General features: G+C 47.4%; 1 protein-coding gene across 1 annotated transcript; it reads left to right on the top strand.

Annotated features, from left to right (window-relative positions):
* Positions 1-579: 579 nt before the first annotated feature.
* NOTO (notochord homeobox) lies at positions 580-9421 on the top strand. Its single transcript, XM_061582969.1, has 4 exons — positions 580-1032; positions 4973-5097; positions 7661-7811; positions 9242-9421. Exons 1-4 carry the CDS (start codon positions 580-582, stop codon positions 9419-9421), a joined length of 909 nt encoding a protein of 302 aa, XP_061438953.1.
* Positions 9422-21965: the final 12544 nt, after the last annotated feature.

Here is a 21965-nt window from a genome sequence, read left to right as displayed (position 1 = left end):
ACAACTCCGGGCGCGCTCACGGTTGAAAAACCTGGATCGCGTCCAACCCCGGCTCCGTGCGGGCCGCAAAAATGGCCAGGGCCATCCTCTGCCTATACACGTCCGGGTCGAGGCAGGCGGGGCGGGGAGCAAGTCCCTGCCCGGAGGAGCCTACAGTCTAACCGCCGCCCGCTTCGAGAAACACGAAAGGCAGCGGGGGAGCCCCGAGAGCCCCAGGGAGAGACTAAGGCAGGACCCCCTTTCGGGGGGAGGGCGTCCGTCTGTTGCTGGCTCCCCTCTTCGCGCCGTCCGAACGCGAGAGCCCGAGGCAGCGCCTGGCGCAACGCGAGCCTCCCGCCCCGAGCGCAGGGGGGTCCCAGCCAGGCACGGAGAAGGGGGGCTTCGGGGGAGGCGAAGGCTGGCCGGGGGGAGGCTTGCCAAGCGCAGCGAGGACGATCCCAGGCGACGCGGGGGACAGACGGACGGACGGCGTAGCGGTCCTGCTGCTGGAAGTGGGCGACTGCCCCGTCGTCGCCGCCCCCCGTGACCCAGGCCCGGCCCGGACCACGCCCTCCGGTGCCCGCAGCCCTATAAAGCCCGATGGGCGTGTGGCCGGGTCACCCCCAAGCCCCAGCCCGCCTGGCCCGTCCCGGCGCCAGCATGTTGCAGAGCCGGCCGCTCCTGTCTGCGGCGCTTGGCGACGCCCCGCCGCCTTCTTCGACGGCCAGGACCCGCTTCGACATCGACTCTCTGCTGGCCAAGCCGGAGCCGCCCCGTCGGAGCTCCGATGTGCCGAGCGCTGCCTGGGTCACCGCCGCCCTCTCCTCCCCGGGCGCCCTGCGCTTCGGCTGCGCCCTCCGGGTGATGCCCGTCCCCGCCGCCGCCTGCCTGGGCGAGCGGCCGCCCGCGCTTCTGCTGCTGCCGCCCCGCCAGTGCGCCCAGCCCGGCTGCCGGAGGCAAGGTGAGCACCAAGAGACCTGCGCGCGTGGACGGGCAGCAGCGTGGCGGGCCCCGTTTGTGGCCGTGGCCTGCGCGCTTGCTTGCTGGTTCAAGGTGTGGGCTACTTGCCGCGCTTCTCCAAATGTGTCTCGTGCCAGGATGATGGGCAGAAGTAGACTGCCTCTAAACCTGGAGGCTCTATTGAGCTGTTGCTACCTGCAGCCGCTGAGGTCTCTTCCGGATGGCTGACTTGTTGAGCTAAATAGGTCTTCTCCTAGGTAAGTAGCTTTAGGATTGTAGCATCAGCCCAGCAGTCACCTATTCTCACCACCCTTGAAATGGAAATGGACTGCTTTCAAATCGATCCCGACTTATGGCGACCCTATGAATAGGGATTTCATGATACAATTCTCAGGATTCTTTGGAGGAAGCCGTGACTGTTTTAAAGTGACATAGTCAGGGGCGTAGTCGCGCGGGGCCTGGGGGGGTCTTAGATGCTTTACTTTTTTGGGAGCCTCGTCCCTATGTCTCCAGCATCCTACAAGTCAATCAGCCTGAAAGGGAGTGTGTTATTTATTTATTTATTTATTATTTCAATTTATATACCGCCCTTAGCAGAATAGCTCTCAGGGCGGTGAACAAACAAGGTAAAATACAATATCAAAATCCTGAGCCTTCCCTCCCCTGCTGATTGGAGCCAACCTGAGTGAATGGAGGCAAGTCGGCCACTGAGAAGACTCTTCTCAGTGCTCACAATCCTCTTTCGTGCTTATTGGTTTCTAGACATTAACAAGGATCTCATTCCCAACCCCACAGCAAAAAAAGCGGTGAGGGGGCATGGCTGCGATTAACATGAAGGGACCCTGCACTTCTGAATTTGCTGCTACACTACTGCATATTTGGAAAAAACAGACCTGCCCTCAGACACACCCATCACTGGATTTCTGTCCAGGGGCTTCGGAATGCTTTAGGGTCTATGCGGTTTGCTCATATTGCTCCAATTTTGCCTCAGTTGCATTTGGCTACTCATTAGCTTCCAGACTCAAAAAGAGGCCTAGCACTAACCTTTGAAGCCCTGAATGGTTTGGGACCTGTTCATTTGAAGATTCACCTATGCCCAGATGAACCAGCCCAGGCCCAAAGATCCCCTTGGAGGCCTTGGACTCTGGTCTGCCACTAAGATCAGTCGGGTTCAGGGGTGCCAACCGGATTTTCTGGATCCAGTATACTGTATGTGGATTGGGCCCTCAGTAGGGTTGCCAGGCTCAGGGCCTGAGACTGATCCTGTATCTTTAGGAGAAGAGAAAGACAGCCAAGTGCAGGTGTTCTTGCAACCCTGTAATGGGAAAAACCACAAGGTGGAATTATCCCTCCCCCCTGCATGTTCCTGGCCTGAAGCTGCCCATTCAAGGGTTTTATGTGAAATTGGCCACTGTGAGAACAGAGGCTGGACTAGATGGCCCCTTGGCCTGATCTAGCTTCAGCGCCCTTTGTTGCATTCTTAGGTTAGGAGGTTTTGCCCTGGCTTGCATCGCTGTGCAGTTGCATTGGGCAGCACCTGTCAGTTTCAGCCCGTTCACCCAGTTTAGAGAAATCTTGTCAGAGTTCTTATTAGTCTTCTTTCATTTTGAACAACTTTGAAATATTCAGCCACAATCTCTTTGTTAGTTTTTTAAGTTGCTTCAGCTCTCTCTGCTGTTCTCGGCACTTTATTGGCTGCTCTGGCCCTGATGCCAAATAACTGATGAGCGAGAGGAAAAGTCCCAGTCCAGATCCTGGGGGGGAGGGGCACTTACATCCCTCCATTGTGAGGACTCTTGTTTATTGCCGCACTCTGCTTCCTGTTCAACCTGATGCATCAGAGGTCCCATCCATGGGAGCCTATGACTGCCAGGTTTACTCAGGAGCTTTTTGGAGGTACAGGGTCTGCTAGATCACTGTGTTCCACTTGCTTGTTGTTTCTTTCATAGAACTCTAGGTTGGTGAGGCAGGATCTAGTTTTGGAAAAGTTATGCTGAGTCTTCATCAGCAAGGCTTGTTCTTCCATATGTCTAATAATTTCCTGGATCTGAATCGGTGACTAAACTGATTAATCCTGGAAACACTAGAGGTGTTGCGTATTCCAAGTTCTCAAGTCCAGGAGGTGGGTAGATGACCTGTCCTGGGAGGAGTTGGATCCTTCTGGAAGGAGCAGGTCTGTAGGGGTGCTCGTGGGGTGGGGTGGGGTTGCTCTTGGATCCAACATTGTCACTGGAGGCCCAGGTGGCCAGGAGTGCCTAGTTCAGCTACAGCTGCTTCACCAACTACAACCCCTTTTGGACAGAGATGACTTGGCCATGGTGCTCCATGCTCTGGTGACTTCCAGACCAGAATATTGCAATGCACTCTCTGTGGTACTGCCCTTGAAGATGACTTGGAAACGTCAACTGGTCCAAAATGCATCAGCCAGATTATTGGCTGGGGTTCCATTTAGAACTCATTGTTTAAACCCCTGTTTTAAAACAGCTGCATTGTTTGCTAGTTTGTTTTCTGGCCCAATTCAAGGTGCTCGCATTAGTGTTTAAAGCCATAGATGAGTTAGGCCCCTAATATCCTAAAGACCGCCTCCTTCCCTACAGACCCTTTTGGGTGTTGAGATCAGCAGAGGGGGCCCTCCTGCTAGTTCCACCACCTCCCACAGACATTTGGGGAGCAGGGTGGCCTGGGAGAGGCCATTCTCTGTGACAGCTCCCAGGTTGTGGAATTCCCTCCCAGAGAGGTACATCTAACATCTTCATTGTATTGTTTCCATCATATGCTGAAGATGTACCTCTTTCCCCTGGCCTTTGACACCGGATATTTTTAGGACCCACACTATTCTTCTGACTAATTTGTTTTAATATTGGGTTTTTAAAAATTGGTATAACCTGTCCTGGAATTGTATGATGAAGGGCAGGTAAGAAACTGAACAAATATAATGACAACTATTGCATAGGCTACTATCTAATCCTTTTGTGCAGAAGATGGTGTTAGGGTTAAGCTACATATTTTATTTAATTTATTTATTAAATTTATATCCCACCCTTCCTCCCAGCAATTTAATTAGAACAGCAGTTTTACACGTGAGTTCTTTTAAGAGCTGTCAGGTGGATGCTGTACAGTACCATTGGTTTTTTTAAATTGTTGATATGACCTAAGATTTAATTTTTTTGCCACTTCTGTTTGACTCAGTTCTTCAGACACCCTGCCTGGAAAAATCAGTTCAAAGGCATCTTCTGCAATGCAGAGAAATGCAAGTACTTAAGAAGAGGTCTGCAGCTGCAGCAGCTGGGTCAGGCTAAAGGGGGCCCATCTAGTCCAACAGTGGCCAACCAGAAGGCCCAGTGGGAGGCCCCCAAGCACGACGTGAGCATGACAGCGCTCTCTCCACTTGTGAGTCCCAGCATACTGCCTCCACTGTCAGAGGGAGAACGTAGCCATTGATAGCCTTATTTTCCTCCATGCATTTGCTTATTACCCTTTTAAGTTGGTGGCCAAGATTACAACTTGTGGGAGCAAATTCCATAGTTTTAACTATGTGCTGTGCAAAGAAGAGCATCCTTTTGTCAGTCCTGAATCTTCCTACATTCAGCTTCATTGAACGGCCCCAGCTGGGTTCTGGTGCTAGGAAGAAAGGCGAACATATTTTTGGCTTCTTTGCAACTTTTCTCTCTCTTTCTCTCTCTCCCTTCACACCTTATGCACCCCTTTCCCTACCATAGCTCTCCATTCACCATGCACCTCTTTTTCCCTTTCATACCCATACCCCTCATTTTCCTGCTGACCCCATAACCTCATGCCCCCATTTTCATTTCTCTCTCTGTCTCCCCAATCCCTCCTCCCCCTCCATCTTCCCGCACCCCAGGCCCTCCTGTCCAATGCCATTTTTCTTTCTCTGTCACCAGCCCCTCCAGCCTGACACCCGCTCTTTCTTTCTCTCTCTCTCTCTCCAACCACTCCTACTACCCCCAACCCTCCTGCTCCTTGCCCCCCCACCTCCATGCCCTTCCCCCTCCTGTCCCACCCTCTCCCCCAGACCCCTCTAGGGCTCTTCTTCACTGTGCCCCCCTCCCTGCTCCGGGCTGCCTCTGCCGCCACTCTTGCTTGTGCTCTGTGGGCTGCAGGAGGTGCCAGCGTGCAGCAGGTCCCTGAAGAGGAAAAGTGAGGAGGAGGGAGGTTTTCCTTGCACACCGAAGGAGGCGGGACGCTGCCTGGCACAACTCCAGGGAGTGAGTGAGTGATGCGAGGTGAAGGGGGTGGGCGCCCACTAACCCCGTGTGAAGCAGCAGCTGTGAAGCAGCAGCTGTGAAGCAGCAGCGGCAGCAACAGATGCACCTCTTCCTTCTCAGGTGTCCAAGCAAAAGCCTCCCTGCTGCCCACCCATCCTTCCCCACCTCGCCCACCGACAACTCCTGCAGGAGAGAAAGAGGCGTGAGCGAGCAAGTGCCCGTACCTTTTGCCTCACATCTCAGGCAGCACTGGCAGGTCCCCGCAGCAACTAAATGGGTGGTGGGAAGAGGTGACCAGGTCCAGCGCTGGTGGTGGTGGTGGGCACCTGTGAGTTCATGGGCCCTTGGTCAGTGCCCATCCTGGCCACTCGCTAGAGCGGGGTCTGAAAATGGTTGGTCTTTATGTTTTTAGTGATGTGCTCCTCAAATTATTATTTTTTGCATCTGCTTGCATTTCTTTTGCCAAAGTGTGTGTTTCTTTTTGCTCTCATTTGGACAAGACTTCCCTTTTCTGCAGAAGCCTTCTTGCCTCTAACTCTGCTCTTTAACCACGCTGGCATCCTCTTGGCCCTGGTGGTATCTCTCTTGATCTGCACTATACATTCCACTGAGCTTATTGTAGTTTTTAACAGCGCCCAAGCATTCTGGAGAGAGGCAGAAACATAGGAGGCTGCCTTATATGGAGTCAGACCGTTGGTCACTCAGTATTGTCTACACTGACTGGTAGCTTCAACAAGCAGACACTGAGTTTAAAAACCTACCTCATTACATGAGCTGTTAATACCAGTTCCTGCCTACTCTGATTGATACTGGTGTTTTATTTGCTGTTTTCTTTAATATGGTTTATTGTGTTCGAAGTTATTGTGTGAGTTCTATTCTGTAAACTGCCTTAGTATTTCTTTCAAAGGAAAGGTCGTATACAGGTGATTTTAATATAAATAAAAAAATGTAATAGCCCTGCATTCCCTGCTCCCAGTTGGTTCAGCATCACTGAAGTGACACTCAGGACCTGCTGGGACAAATAAGGAGGCTTGGGAAAGTGGCTAATGTGAGGCAAAGACCACAAAAAGCTGACGTGAAGGTGGACAGTTGAATACCAAGCTACGCTTTCTTCAGTGTTACAACTATAGATTGGAAGAAGGGAACTGAGTTGGGCTGAGAGGCTCCCCTGTGTGAAAGATCTTACCACAAGAAACACCAGGGTTAGTCAGGCAGGGAGGCGGCAGGCAGACTCTAGGGCTTATTGAGAAAATACGTTTATTGCTCTAGATGCTTCAGAGTCAAAACTCCTTCTTCAGAAGCTATAAAGAAAACACATAAAAACATAAAATGCATACCCAACAAACAACCAAATTTTACTTAGGATTGCCACTAAAAAAATAAAAATCCTTGAAGCCTCAGTTCTTTTTTCTGTGTCTTATTCATTGCAAAGATGCAGAAAGAAAAAATTGTTACTTTACACCTTCATAGCCATACTGTTTTTTGAGTTCAGGTTCACAGAACAAGGTGTTTTTTTTTGCAGGTATTTTGCCAAATTTGCAAGTGTTTACAAATTAGTACATGTTCAATGGTTGCTGCTGATTTTGAAGTCCATGGACTGCAGTTGTACTTTTCTAATGGGTGTCTGGTTGGTTCCATGGAGCGTTAGAGATATGGGAGGTATGGGCTTTATAAGATCTAAAGGAATTGAGGCTTCAAGTATTTCTGTGTGTGCAGTAGCCATCTTGAGTAAGTTGTGGTAGGTGGTTGTTGGACATTTTATGCATTTTCATATTTCAATATAGTTCATAACAGTTTTTGATTTTGATCTTTAGATTGTTTGAATGTAGCTGTGTTTTTTCTTAATAAGATTTTATGCTTTTAAGAACTTTGACAACAGTGTTGTGAGTGATCTTTGTTTGTCGCTTCTGAAAAAGGAGTTTTGACTCTGAAACAGGTAGAGCAACAATGAACATCTTTCCCCAGTAAGCACCAGAGGTTGCCTCCTCTCTGCCTGACATACCACAAGAAGGTCACTCACACAAGTGGGGTCTAAAAATTGGCTAAACTGACTGAGTAGCCAGAAGTACAACTGGAGGAGCTTTGGGGTTAGAGGCAGATTGTCCGCACTAGCTGGTTGTGAGTGAATTTGGCTGGGGTGGAAGTTTAGGGAATCTGGCCTCTTAGAGCACGTGGAAGACCTCAGTGTAAATATTGGTATTCCCTTCTCTACAAAAATACACCTTTTAATAAGCAATCTTGGCTAATCATTTAAAAAAAGGGGGGGACAAATTATGTCCTAAAGTAGTACAGCTCTGGAAGAACTGTGTGTCTGTGTATTTTCTGAATGTTTGAATCCAATCAAAGTAAGTGAAGCTCCACTCAAGGAGCAGTTAACCTCCCAGATTAGTGGCTAATCTGGCCTGTGGTGCATTTTTCTCCCATTTTGCAATTTCAGAGCTAGAGTTCCCCCACTGTGCAGTAGCTAGTTCCCTGGGGGCTCCCCTTCCATGGAGATCAGGGGGCCCCTGCAAGATGAAGAGGGTCCGCACGGTCTTCACTCCGGAGCAGCTGGACCGCCTGGAGAAAGAATTCCTCAAGCAGCAGTACATGGTTGGCAGCGAGCGTGTGGACCTGGCTGCCACTCTGCACCTCACAGAAACCCAGGTAGGGAATGCCCCACCCACAAGCGCACACCCTGCACACACAGCAAGGCCGGCAGCTCACGCTTGCATCTTTCCCTCCTGACTCCTCTCCTGTTAAGAAATGGTGTCCGGCATCGAGTTCTCCAAATGCCACTTGGAGAGGTGGAATTAGGGGTGGGGAGGGATGTCCCTGTGCCTGCCTTGTGCCTACACTTGGTGCTTTAATTTCAGGGTAACTCTGTACTTCTGTTTACAATCTGCATTGCCCAGAATAACAATATTCCAGACCCCTGATTTAGCCTTCCCTCTCCTGCCAACTGCTGGAAACTAGGAGAGTTACTGGTCTGGCTTGCAGGCTTGCAACATGCATGGTAAAATCCTGGCATGGAGTCAGCAAGCAGTAAGAACAGCCTGCTGGATCAGGACAATGGCCCATGTGTCATCATCATCATCATCATCACTGATCTCCCACCCTTCTTCCCAAAGGAGCCCAGGGCAGATATGCATTTAATTAATAAATAATATAATACATTTAATAAAATAAAACATTAAATCTAGTCCAGCATCCTGTTCTCCCAGTTGCATAGCAAGGCTGTGTGTATGCTGTTGTGCTGTGTGAGCATGGAAAATGTGCAGAATCTGACACTGTATTCAGCAGTCTGCTTTCTCCTTTAAAGTTTCTAGTTATCATGGCTGGATGGGTATGCTGCAAAGTGTGTGGCAATGCCTGTTGAACTCTCAAAAGCCAAAGAGGTTGAGTGCGACTGCTGGGGCTTCCATGCCCCAATGTTGTTGCTTCCCCATAACTAGCAAAACCAGAATAAGTGAGAATGTGCAGAACACATTATGCATATTTGCTCAATTTGCCTAATTCATAATGATGGGAGAACTAGGCTTTTGTTGCCTTTTATTTTTGATATATAAATAATTCTCTGCCCACCTAGGGCTCTGTATGCTTCGCTTCCTACAGAGCATGCGATATCTGCCGGAAGGCACCAGCATGGTGTGTGCTGGTAGCCACACATCTGCACTGAGCTCAAACCCTGACCGGTTCCCCAATATTTGTCTTCCACCAACCCTAACCCAGAGTATTATAATAAAACATTTCAAGTCCTGCTAAACCTGTGTACAAAGTGACATTAGCTGAAAATTCTCTCTGCATGTGGGAGTTGTGTAAGAAAATGGATGTGGGCAGAGGATTGCTTGATCTGGGGTGAGAACATCTCCTGTTTACAACCTTCACTCCTCTCTTGCAGTCTAGGCACCATTGTTGTCCTTAAGAAACTGGGATGGTAATAATAACTAGCAGGGAATCTTCCGGAATGGAGACTGCAGGCTCAAGCCTGGGGGGGAAAACCTTGAGTGAGGTCCAGGTGCCATTGTTTGTCTGCTAACCTTGTTGGGACCCAGGCGTGCTCCATTCATGGCTGTTTTTCCCCCTTTGCCTTGCAGGTGAAAGTCTGGTTTCAGAACAGGAGGATCAAATGGCGGAAGCAGAGCCTGGAACAGAAGGCAGCAAAGCTCTCGCAGTTTGGGGCAACACAGCTGACCCCACCAGGGCAGCCAGAAGAGCAGGACAGTGAGAAGGCGGTTCGTGAGGATGACAAGAGCGATGTGGACATTGAACTCTAGGATTTTCTGCCCCAGCTGAGGACTTCCTTCTTTTCATGTGAACAGAATTGGCATCCACCTCCTTGGGAGGGAAAGACAGACCAGGGCGGGCCTTGAGTCTTTGCCTTTGGACACCAACCACCCAGCACCCGCCGGAGTCTAGATCTGGATCCACATTCAGATGACTAGCCACAGCTCTTAAGAACGCTCTCTCTTGTGCCTGGGTCCGCCGAGTCCAGCGCTCTGCCTCCAGCAATGGACAGTCATGTGCCCCCAGGTATCTGGTCAGCAAGTCGCAGCAGACATAGTCACTTCCGATAGCTTACCCCAGCACCTGCTAATTGGAGGTAGACTGCCTTTAGGCATGGAGGCTCTGTTGAATTAGCTACCTTATATCCCGTTGCTAGACTATCTTCCATGAATTAGTCAAATGCTTTTCTGACTGCTGTCTGTCAGCAGCCATAAATGCATCCAGTGGCAATGAGTTCCATGTGTCAGTTGTATGTTGCTGTTCTCCTTATTTTGGGATTGTGAAAGGGCAGGGGTTGTGAGTTGGGTTTTTTTTTAATCACAGATGCTTTGAGTGTATACCAACCAAGCCTTTTGACCTTGCCTCAGGAGCTCAGGAATGCTGCGTCTCCCCCAACCAAAGCTTCATAAAAATGTTGGTGAATGTTTGAAATCTGAATCGAATATTTCAAAGTTTGGAAAAAAAAACCCTAAATTTTAATATGATTGCATTTCGATGTAACTATTAGGAGCCTAGGAAATTGCCTTTTACAGAGTGGAACGCCTTGGCCCTTGGTCCACCGAGCTCAGCTTTGTCTGCCCTGATTGGCGGGGGCTCTGCAGGGTTCCAGGCAGGAGACATTTCCCACCCTACCTGGAGGTGCTGCCAGGGATTGACCCTGGGACCGTCTGTGGCAAGGCAAATGCTCTTCCACTCAGCCACAGCCCTCAGCGAAAGTAAAGGCCGGCCTGCAACACTCCCCCTCATTTTCTCAGTTTGCCACCAGCCAAGGCTAGGCAATTTCCTTGGACTGGTAATTTGGGGCAACTCTGCATTCTCAGGGTAACTTATTGTGCCTCTTTTCATTTTGTAATATTTATTTATGTATCTAGAAGTAGGTGCACTCTTGTTTTTAAAGTAGTAAAGATATAATTTATTTTTTCTCAACCTTTTTGTGTCAACAAAATCTAGTTTTATAGGGGAAAAAACCTCAAAAATAAACATCTTTATATTCTAAGCATGTGGGCAGGGCCTGCGTTTAGTACCTAGAAATTTAAGTGAAATGCACACCCACACTCTGCATACGGACAGGAGCATAGCCTGGAGGTAGCCCATTGCTAGGAGTGCCTGTGCCCAGCTCTGACTGCACCTAGACTGGGACAATCTTGCTACTGTAGTCCGTGCTCTGATTCAGACCTCCCAATTGGATTGCTGCAATGTGCACTATGTGGGCCTTCTTTCAATAACAGTCCAGAAGCTGCAACTGGTACAGAATGCTTTCCTTGTATCTATTGGATATGAAGTTGTGTTTGTTGATGTTTCTGTTGTTAACTGTTTCAGGATATCCCATGGGAAGTGATGTATAAATTAAATGGGAGACCAGAGTTCAAATCTCCACTCAACCATGAAGCCCATCCGGTGATCTTAGTGACTGACCTCTCTTAGCCTAACCTACCTCACAAGGTTGTCGTGAGGATAAAGTGGAGAGTGGGAGAAAGCCACTTTGAGGTCCTTGGGAGGAAAGGTGGGATATAAATGTAATAATAAATAAACAATGTTGATTATTACTGTATGTTGTATTTTGAAGTGTGGTTCTCCATCCTGGGCTTCCAAGAGAGAAGGGTGGGGTGCAAGAAACAATGATGATTGATTTATGCATCTGCTTCAAGGTGACATATCTAAGTGGTGTACTATAAAATAGTGGTGTACTAATACTACGCGTGAAGTATTAGTTCCCCTCTATTCAGCACTGGTTAGGCCTCATATTGAATACTGCATCCAGTTCTGGTCTCCGCACTTCAAGAAGGATGCAGACGAACTGGAACAGGTTCAGAGGAGGGCAACAAAGATGATCAGGGGACTGGAAACAAAGCCCTGTGAGGAGAGACTGAAAGAACTGGGCATGTTTAGCCTGGAGAAGAGAAGACTAAGGGGAGATATGATAGCACTCTTCAAGTACATGAAAGGTTGTCAACATAGAGGAGGGCTGGGATCTCTTGGGCTCAAGTTGCAGGATGCCAGATTTCGACTGGACATAAAGAAAAACTTCCTGACTGTTAGAGCCATACGACAATGGAACCAATGACCTAGAGAGGTAGTGGGCTCTCTGACACCGGAGGCCTTCAAGAGGCAGCTGGACAGCCATCTGTTGGGAATGCTTTGATTTGGATTCCTGCATTGCGCAGGGGGTTGGACTTGATGGCCTTATAGGCCCCTTCCAACTCTTACTATTCTATGAGTCTATGAAAATTAATACATAAAAAACAGATCACAAATACAGATTAGGGAGGAGTGGGCGGGTTAAGCCTCTCCCCTGTACATTTTTTTCCTCTTGCCAAATGCCCTGATAGGGAGAAGGAAGTAGGCTAAACCAGCACCCTCCAGATGTGATGGTGTCGCTCTCAGACAATCAGCAACCTCTGCCCTTCTGTCCATTTGCCTTGTATTTTCTAGTTTTGTGTTCCCTGGAACTGTTCCTGTGGCTATGCAGGCGAAGTGTGGGACTCTGGCCACCCCCCAGCTTTCACTAGTCAAATAAGACTTTCTCCTGCTCTCTTGAGAATTGTACTTTGGTCTGCAAACTTCTTTCAAATTTGGTGACCCTGCTGTGGAAGAACTTTCTGGGAAGCGTCAGTGTCAGCAAACCGAGGCCATAGACTCACCTGCCTCCTGTGGGCTGCAGCTGTGCATGATGCAAAGAAATTGGGTAGTGAGGTGTCCTTCTCCCACCCACCCCTGCCGCCGAGAACCCACCTGGGCTCATCCAATGAAGCTGAGTAGTGAGTGATTCAGCACCAGCAAACAGAAGTGCTTCTTCACACGGCTCATAGTTATACTCTGGCATTCAGTGCCACAAGATGTAGTAGTCATGATGGCCATTAACTTAGGGGGATTGGATAAATTCTTGCATTTAGATAATGCAAGATAAAAGGGGATTGGATAAATTCTTGCATTGAGATCTCCCGCCTTTCTCCCATTATGGAACCCACTGCAGTGAGCGCATTTCCCAGGCACTGACCAGAGCCAGACCTGCTTAGCTTCAGCAAGGTGGTGGCCTCATGTGCCTTCAGACTTCTCAGTGGCTACTAGTCCTGGTAGCTGTGTACCAGCTCCTTGGGAAGGACAGTAGGAGCAGGCAATTGTCCTCCTGTCCTGCTGGTGGGCTTCCCATTGGGATATCTGTTTGGCTCCTGGGGAAAGCAAGGTGCTGACCCAGGAGGGAGGTGGGGGCAGCAACATCAAAAGAGGGTCATAGGGACAGGACTGCTCTGAGCACCGGTGCACCAAGTATGCCTGCTTTTTATGGAGTGACCAGCAGGTGGCAACTGCCACCGTCTCTGTAATGGGTGCAGGAATTTCCAGCCGAAGAATGCTTGGGATGCTTTGACAGGTTTGCAGGCAGAACTGCCAGGGACAGCAGGGATTGTGCAAAATTTGCATTCTGGAATTTATGGAAAAGTTAACTGGGGACATGGTTTGGGGAGGCATAACTCCAAATCTGGAAGCTGCTTGTTTATTACACTGGCGCTCTCTGCTGTTATGAACACCTTATTCACACTGTAACACAGGAGAGTGTTTTCCATTGACAAATGTTGGAAGTTTTTGCTTAATTGTGAAAAGCAAAACCAATATTTTATATCTCAGGTACTTTATGTCTCTGCGCCCCAATTCTTAGTATCTCTAATGACCTAAACTCTGTTTGGGGACCAGAAAACTCAGTTAGCAGGAAGTGGTCCTACAGCTGCAAATCAAAGTGCAGCCTCACGTTTTGATTAAAGGCACCAGGGACATGGTTGGAAGCATATGGTACTTACCAAACTGTACATATAATAATTTGAGGCAATTCTCCTTATCGACCCACAGGGGCATTAATGTCCCCCAGAGACGTATAAGTGCAAGGGTTTGTGGGGTGGTCACCTCAAACTGGCTAGAGGTCCTGGTTTGTTGCTGCTGCTGTTTTATGTTCATCTGTGGAGATAGGGCCTGGTTTCAATGTGGTTTCCTCTGCAAGGATCCTTCAGCTTAGAGCACATGATTGCCCAGGCTGTGGAAGCCAAAGTGGGAGAGGGTGGATGGTCTACTTTTGGGGTGGTGATGGTGGACTCGATGGCCTTTTGGTCCCAAATGACCCTAATGCTAGGAACAGATCTCGAGTAACCTGCTGCGGTCTCCTGTAGGCCCCTGAAGTAAGGGTGCTTGCGCACAAAGCAGGGATACCAGGTGTGCTTCCGAATTCTTCGTTATGCTGTGCACGCTTCAGGTTGCTGTACCTGAAAAGGGGATTGTAGAGCTGGAAATGGAGGGGAATGCATAAAGGGGCTGGAGCAATGCCCCCTGAGGAAAGAGTACAATATTTGGGCCTTTTTAGTTTAGATAAAAGGTGGGGCATGATAGAGGTGTATAAAATTATGTACAGCATGGAGAAAGTGGATAGAGAAAAGCTTTTTTCCTTTTATCATAACACTAGAGCTCCTGGACATCCGATGAAGCAAAATGTTGGAAGATTCAAGACAGACAAAAGAAAGTCCTTCTCACAGTGCATGGTTAAGCTAGGGAATTCTCTCCCACCAGAGGCAGTGATGGCCACCAACTTGGATGGCTTTAAAAGAGGATTAGACAAATTCATGGAGGAGGAGGAGAAGGCTATCAATGGCTACTAGCCACAAACGCTGTGCTCTGCCTCCATAGTTGGAGACGATATGCTTCTGAATATCGGCTGTTGGAAGCTGCAGGAGTGGAGAGTGCTCTTGTGCTGAGGTCCTACTTCCAGATTTCTTATGGGCCTCTGGTTGGCCACTGTGAGAACAGGGTGCTGGACTAGATGGGCTGTTTGCCTGATCAAGCAGGACTTTCTTATGTGAGTTTGTTACATCTCCTTTTATCTCATCCCATTAAAACTAGACCGAGTTGTTGTTGTTATGTGCCTTCCCTTCAAGTCGATTATGACTTATGGCGACCCTATGAATCAGCGACCTCCAATAGCATATTTTGTGAACCACCATTCAGATCTTGTAAGTTCAGGTCTGTGGCTTCCTTTATCGAATCAATCCATCTCTTGTTTGGCCTTCCTCTTTTTCTACTCCGTTCTGTTTTCCCCAGCATTATTGTCTTTTCTACTGAATCATGTCTTCTCATTATGTGCCCAAAGTATTATAACCTCAGTTTCATCATTTCAGCTTTTAGTGATAGTTCTGGTTTAATTTGTTCTAACACCTAATTATTTGTCTTTTTTGCACTCCATGGTAGGCGCAAAGCTCTCCTCCAGCACCACATTTCAAACAAGTTGATTTTTCTCTTATCCGCTTTTTTCACTGTCCAACTTTCATATCCATACATAGAGATCGTTGATACCACAGTCTGTATGATCCTGACTTTAGTGATACATCTCTGCATTTGAGTAGTAGACCTCTTCAAATGTGGAGAACAGGTTCATTGTTTGGGGGAAGAGGAATCTTGGGGTCCCAGCCTGCCATCACAGCCCCAGCCTGAAGAATTTGGCTGAACCTTGCTGCAGGGTTGCTGGTGTGGCTGGTGGAGACTGAATAGTGCTGGTCATTGATCGTAATAAATTATTGATTGATTGATTGATGGTGGAGACTGGCAAGAGAAGTGAAGCGAAGTGAAGGCCCCATTCACAGAGGAGGAGGAGACTGATGGCTGCTGACTCCAGAAGGGCAGAAGCAACAGCAAGATGAAGCATCAGAAGAGGGCCTAACTGGGCACGTCGCCATGGCAACCCCCAGCCTGGAGTTTGTCAACCTTCAATGGCCTTCTGAATGGGTTATGGCCTCTTTGTGCTCATTTCCTTTATGCCCAGGATGGCTGTTGAGAAAGGACAAATTAGCGGAACCAATGGAGGACAATCTGTTGACAGTGCAAGGTGGCGCTGGGAGGCCGGACCACACAGGCAGCCCCGTCTTGCCTCTGTAAGGCTGAGCCTCCATGGTGGACATGTGGGGCCGCCATGTTGCAAGAGGGTCTTGCGGGCAGGTGTGCCAGTGGACAGCAACAGCCACAATCCTGTGAGCTCTGCAACGTGGGTGGAGGGAGATCCTGCGCATCCCACATGGTTCTTTCAGCTTGCAAATGGAGTTTGGGAGGGGATTCAAAGAGGCTTTCTTTTGGGGCTTCTCTGGATTTGTGGAAGGCAGGGAGAGTCTGGGGGGCTCTTTGTAGTCTTCCAAAGGCAGGGTGGGCAACCTTTTTTCTGTGGGGCCACTCTTCTCTCTTTCTGCCCCCCCTCCAGTTTTCCCTGTCTGACCAATGGGTTGCCAGGGAAGGGACAGGTGACTCTTGCTAGAGGTTTGCACTGATTACATGAAGGGGGCTTTTGAAATGAGGCCAAGGGCCACGTGCTCATGGGTGCCTTCTCCATGGCCCATTTCTTCATTCCTGAATATTTCAGACTATTCAGGTGAACTCACCTGAAGACTGGCAGTGAAGCCAGCATTCAGTTGGCTTGTGTTTATGTCTGTCCTCTGAATCATAATGTCAGAAGGAGATGAGCCCACCTAACAGGCTGAGGGGTGGGCCGTGAATCACCTTTTTCTGCAATCTCTGCCTACGCCTTCAGATGTTCAAGATCAAATGGCCATTTTTTAAAACTTTTTTGTAGTGTTTGTGGTGGTTTCTTTTTTATCCACAATAACTACAGCAATGTAATCAACACAGATCAAATAATACATTAATTATTTATTTTTAAACTAAAAGTCGTGCCTTTGACATGCATCCTCAACATTCAGGCCCATTTGACAATTATTTTTGAACATGACTCAGTGAATTGACTAGACCAGCATTAGATAAGCCTCTGAGGAACGATCTCTTTGGCTTGAAGTTAGTAGCAGGGAGGAACCAGCCTTGTCCTTCCTAAATGGCAACCCCTGAGGAGGAAAAAAAATATCAATTATTGGAAGGGGGCATACATGAGAGGCCTCTTGGGTGATCCTTCTCACTGATCCTCTAGGTAGCCCTTCAGTGTGGACCAGCAGCAGGAGAGCCTGGTGAGGTCAGGGGGACTCTGGCCTTCCTCTTGCAGTTTGGTTGGAGTGAGTCTGCAGAAAGAGAAGATGCCGACTCAGGCATTTCTGTGAGAACAGCAACATTCTGTGCTGACACGTTACAAAATAGGGCATGATTCACACTTCACTTTTTAAACTGGAAAACAGGTGTGCACGATGCTGTTCAGTGGTGATGGCACAGTAATGCTGAAAGACAGTGAACACAGAGGCGGGGGCCAGATCCGTCCCTGATTGCTGCACCTGCACTTCTTGCAGAGGAATCTGACCGCTCCTACACATGTGAGCTGTTCACGACCGATAGCATCAGTTTTTTCTGTCAGAATTTTTAAAAATAAAATTTTAATCAGCTCAGTTTGGGACCATCATCTCCTGGGAAAGAGTGCAAGTTTCTGTTCCACAATGGCACCAGCAGAGGGCTCTGTTTCCCTACAAACCTGTCCAGATGAGCAAGGAAGGTTTCCAGAGCTTGGAAAATTTACTTTTTTGAACTACAACTCCCACCAGCCCAATCCAGTGGCCATGCTGGCTGGGGCTGATGGGAGTTGTAGTTCAAAAAAAGTAACTTTTCCAAGCTTTAGGTTTTGCCACTTGAAAAGCACCTCCCAGCCTCCTCCAATCTCGTGCCTGCCAGCGCCAGAGAGAATATGGCCGTATGATGCTGGCGCTGATGGGGGCTGTAGTCCAAAACATCTGGAGGGTACCAAGTTGGGGAAGACTGCATTTAAGAGACAGGTGACACATGAAAGAACCCAGAGGAGAGCAGGCTCTGTGGCCCCTGCTGGGTTTTGCACATGTGAGGAAAGGAGGTGTGTGTCCTGTAAGCCACGTGGGGATAGTGCAGAGGTTACAGCTGGGCCGAGCGGACCTGGGAAACATTGATTATTTATTATTATTATTATTATTATTGATTTGTTATAATAAATTTAACAAAAGAGGGAGAGCGAGAAAGAGGCAGGGACAAAAGGAGAGAAAAGAAAAAAAGAAGTGAGAAAAATAAAAATAAAAAGATTAAGCAGGAGGAAAAGGAGTGAGAGAAAGCAGATTCGGGAAGCATGAGTTCAAAGCCCCGGAGTCATCCTTGGAAAGGGTCCTATTTCTTAGCCTAGCAGAAGTTAGGGGCCTAATGGGCATGGTACACTGAAAGTGTTAAAGGAGAAACGTGGGATCAGCATCTAAAGCTGTCTACTGACTTCAGGCAGGTGCCTTCGGTGTCATAGAATCAGAGAGCTGGAAGGGGCCTAAGAGGCCATCGAGTCCAACCCCCTGCTCAGTGCAGGAATCCAAATTAAAGCATCCCGACAGGTGGTTGTGGGGTGGACTGAATGAACAGCATACGTTGGCAAACCACGCTGCTGTTCTCAGTACACTATCTCTCAAGACATTGCGATCTGACCAGTGGAAAAACAGGATGTGGTTAACTTTATGGCTGTAAACGATACTGACATCTGTAGTGGTTAAATAACTGCCTGCATATTGCCACGTAGATAATGCTGTTGTACTATGTATGTACGTGATGTTATACAATAGTTAAAGGTCATAGGCTGTTTATGGAGAGAAAATAATCCACGCCTCCAAGCGGAGGTAAAATAAAAGCGGAGACGAGAATTACGAGGGGGGCTCCGAAATTGAACTCTGGTCTCACCGTGTCTCACTGTGTCGTGATATCTACATCTGGTGACCTCGACGTGATTCAGAACAAACACCCTCGTACCCACTGGCAGGATCAGCCAACGGTGCACCTCAGCGTACAGCTCCCATTCGTGAGTATGGGGGGGGAATTGTCAGCTCAGCAGAAGGTTCATGCACAAGAGCTACAAAAAATTTTAAAACAGGATACCTCAGCTTTTATAAGTCGTTCTCACATTGAATCATTGTTAAAAACAATTCAATGTCAATGTCCATGGTATCCAGAGCAAGGATCACTACGTCAGTCAGATTGGATAAAGATAGGGAGAAAATTACATGAAGAACCAAGAGCACCTATTCACCATCTCTTATTATGGCAAAAGTGTGCTGAGGCCATTAGTCATTTAGGGATAAAAGAGACATCGCTGTTTGCCAATTCTGACCAGAAAACTCCTCTTTATCCCCAACTTTCTTTACCTACACCTGAAAAGGATATTGAGAAATTTGTAAATGCTCCTCCATATAGCCCTCCAGTTCAACAAGAACAGGTTACTGGGAAGGTTAAAGCAGCCATAGCTCAGGCTGCAGCCTCAGGATTATTATCTATGGAAGAAATGGGAGACTGGGAGGGTACAATTTCAGCTTTTCCCGTTACATATCAGCCAGATCCTAATAATGCTAATAATCGCATAGCAACTTGGACAGCTCTTCCGTTTTCTGTTATTAGAGAAATAAATAAGGCAGTAAGAGAATATGGGATTACGGCTAATTATGTACAAGGGATGTTGGAAGGAGTAGCTACTGGATATAACATGATCCCTCAAGATTGGAAGGATCTCTTTAGGATGATTTTGACTCCTTCGCAATATGTAGTTTGGGACCAAGAATTTAGACATGCTGCTATAGCAGCTGGGGATGCTAATATCATTCCCGAGCAAATTTATGGGTCAGGTAATTTTGCTACCATAGCACAACAAGGGGTATTGCCTGAAGCCGCATTTCATCGAACTGCTGAGTGTATACAGAAAGCATTTAAAAAGGTGCCTGCTGGGAAAGAACCCTTACGTTCTTTTACGAATGTACGGCAGCAAGCAACAGAGCCCTATTTTCAGTTTGTTGACCGTTTGAAAGAGGCTCTGACACGGCAGGTTGATAACCCTCAGGCACAAGGGGAATTATTGTTAAAATTAGCTTACGAGAATTCTAACACAGACTGTAAAAAGATTTTGAAAAACATTATTCATAGACCGCAATATGAATTGGGAGACATGATTCAAGCTTGTGCAGAGGTAGGTACACATGTTCATGCCATGACATTGTTAGCTGGGGCATTAAGACAGGGTAACAAACCTACAGGCAATTGTTTTAATTGTCAAAAGCCTGGTCATTTCAGAAGGGAATGTCGGGCTCCTGGCGGAGGAGCATTTAAAGGTGGGGGCACTGTTACAAACCGGCCAAAGAAAATCTGTCCGAAATGTAAAAAGGGTTATCATTGGGCTAATCAGTGTCGTTCAGCTCCCACTACCAATACCAATGTGTCTTCCCGTCCTATTGAGGGAAACTGAACTTGGGGCAGGCTTCCAGCCCCGAATCTCAAGGAAGTGTACCCACCCCTGCTACTCAAGGAAGCGCTGGAATTGATTTAATACATGCAGAGTCAAAAGATGTTCCTTTGCCTGGAGCAGTTCTTTTAATGCCTACCACACTCACTGGCCCTTTACCAGAAGGCACCGTAGGCCTTGTACTACCGCGATCCTCTGCTTCCAAGAATAATATAATGGTGGTACCTGGTGTTATTGATTCTGATTATCAGGGAATTATTTATATTCAGTATTGGAGTCACCTTCCCCTTCAGTTGAAGAAGGGAGATTCTTTTGCGCAACTATTGTTATTGCCATATCGTCTTTTCACATCGAACACTTCCTCCCAAAAACGTACTGGTGGATTCGGATCTACAAGGACGAAATCGCCGAGTGTGAGTATTTCAGGTAATCCTTTCCATCCACAGGTAGCTGCAGTACTGGCAGAAGTGACCAGGGAGAAACCGGTTCGTAAGTATTGTTTAAACAATGTTATTTTTGAAGGTATTATAGATTCTGGGGCAGATGTCACAGTAATTGCTGAACATAACTGGCCATCCTCTTGGCCAGTAGAAGTGGCCCCTTCTGTGTGGGGAGTGGGCGGAGCTCAGGATTCAAAACGGAGTAAGGATTGGATACAAGTTGTTGCTCTTGATGGTGATCGTATAGCCCACATTCGCCCTTGTATTTTGGACATTTCAGTAAATCTGTGGGGAAGGGATTTACTGGAGCAATTCCAGACCACCATTGTTATTAATGATTAGCCAACAAAAGGCAGCTCTTCCTTTACAATGGAAGACAGACATACCCATTTGGGTAGAACAATGGCCCTTACCCAAAGAAAAATTAGAAGCTCTGCACCAACTGGTAAAGGAGCAACTGGAAGCTGATCATATAGCAGAAAGTAATAGCCCTTATAACACCCCAGTGTTTGTGATTAAAAAGAAATCTGGAAAGTGGAGGCTCTTACATGATTTACGAGAAATAAATAAATTAATTGTGCCCATGGGTCCGCTACAATGTGGGACGCCCAATCCAAATTTAATTCCATATGACTATTCCTTAGCTATTATAGACCTGAAAGATTGCTTTTTCACAATACCGTTACAAGCGCAAGACGCACCGAAATTTGCGTTTACTGTTCCCGTATATAATAACTCTGGCCCTGCGCAACGATATCAATGGAAAGTGCTACCTCAGGGCATGTTAAATAGTCCAACCCTATGTCAACAGTTTGTAGACATGGCCCTGCGACCCTTTCGGGCTCAATACCCTACATTATTGGTCTACCATTATATGGATGACATCTTGGTGGCTGGGAGAACCCTCCCATCTATGTGGCAACAACACCTTACTGATCATTTGTCACAGTCAGGGTTGCAGATTGCCCCTGAAAAGGTACAACTCAAAGAACCATTTCTGTATTTAGGACATAAATTAATGCAATCCTACTCCACTCCTGTATTGCCCTGTCTTACTTTGTCAATGAAGCCAACTTATGTAGAACTACAACAATTCTTGGGTTCTATTAATTGGATTCGACCATATTGTAAACTTACCACTCAAGACATGGGGCCTTTATTTGAATGTTTAAAACAAGGACGTCAACCTGCAGATATTATTACTTTAACGAAACAGGCAAGGCAATCCCTAGAATTAGTTTCTACAACGTTAAAAGCTATTTGGGTGGATCGACAAATATTGAATAAACCACTGATTTTATTTGTTTTATTTGATGGAAGCCAACTTTTTGCTGCACTCACTCAGGAGTCAGGCTCCAATGCTACACATATAATAGAGTGGCTTTACTTAGCCCATACACCAAAGTCATCTATCACAACTTTGCCAATGCAAGCAGCAGAAATAATCCAAAAAGCACGATTACGATCAAGGCAATTATTAGGTATCGATCCGGTTGAAATTTCGTTGCCTCTTAAACTTTACACATGGGAAAATGCTGTTGCGCTTTCTGATGACCTTCAATGGGCTTTAGTCTCTTATTTGGGCACAATTTCATGTCGTTCCTCATCAGATCCACGGCTTCAAATTACACAAAAAATTCCTATCCAGTTTCAATCTGTAATCAGTTTACAACCCTTACCTGCGGTCAC

The sequence above is a fragment of the Rhineura floridana genome, chromosome 9 (assembly GCF_030035675.1).
Source record: "Rhineura floridana isolate rRhiFlo1 chromosome 9, rRhiFlo1.hap2, whole genome shotgun sequence".
In the NCBI taxonomy this organism is placed as follows: domain Eukaryota; kingdom Metazoa; phylum Chordata; class Lepidosauria; order Squamata; family Rhineuridae; genus Rhineura; species Rhineura floridana.
Note: the sequence above shows the minus strand (reverse complement) of the source record. Positions and strands in the feature narration are given on the sequence as shown.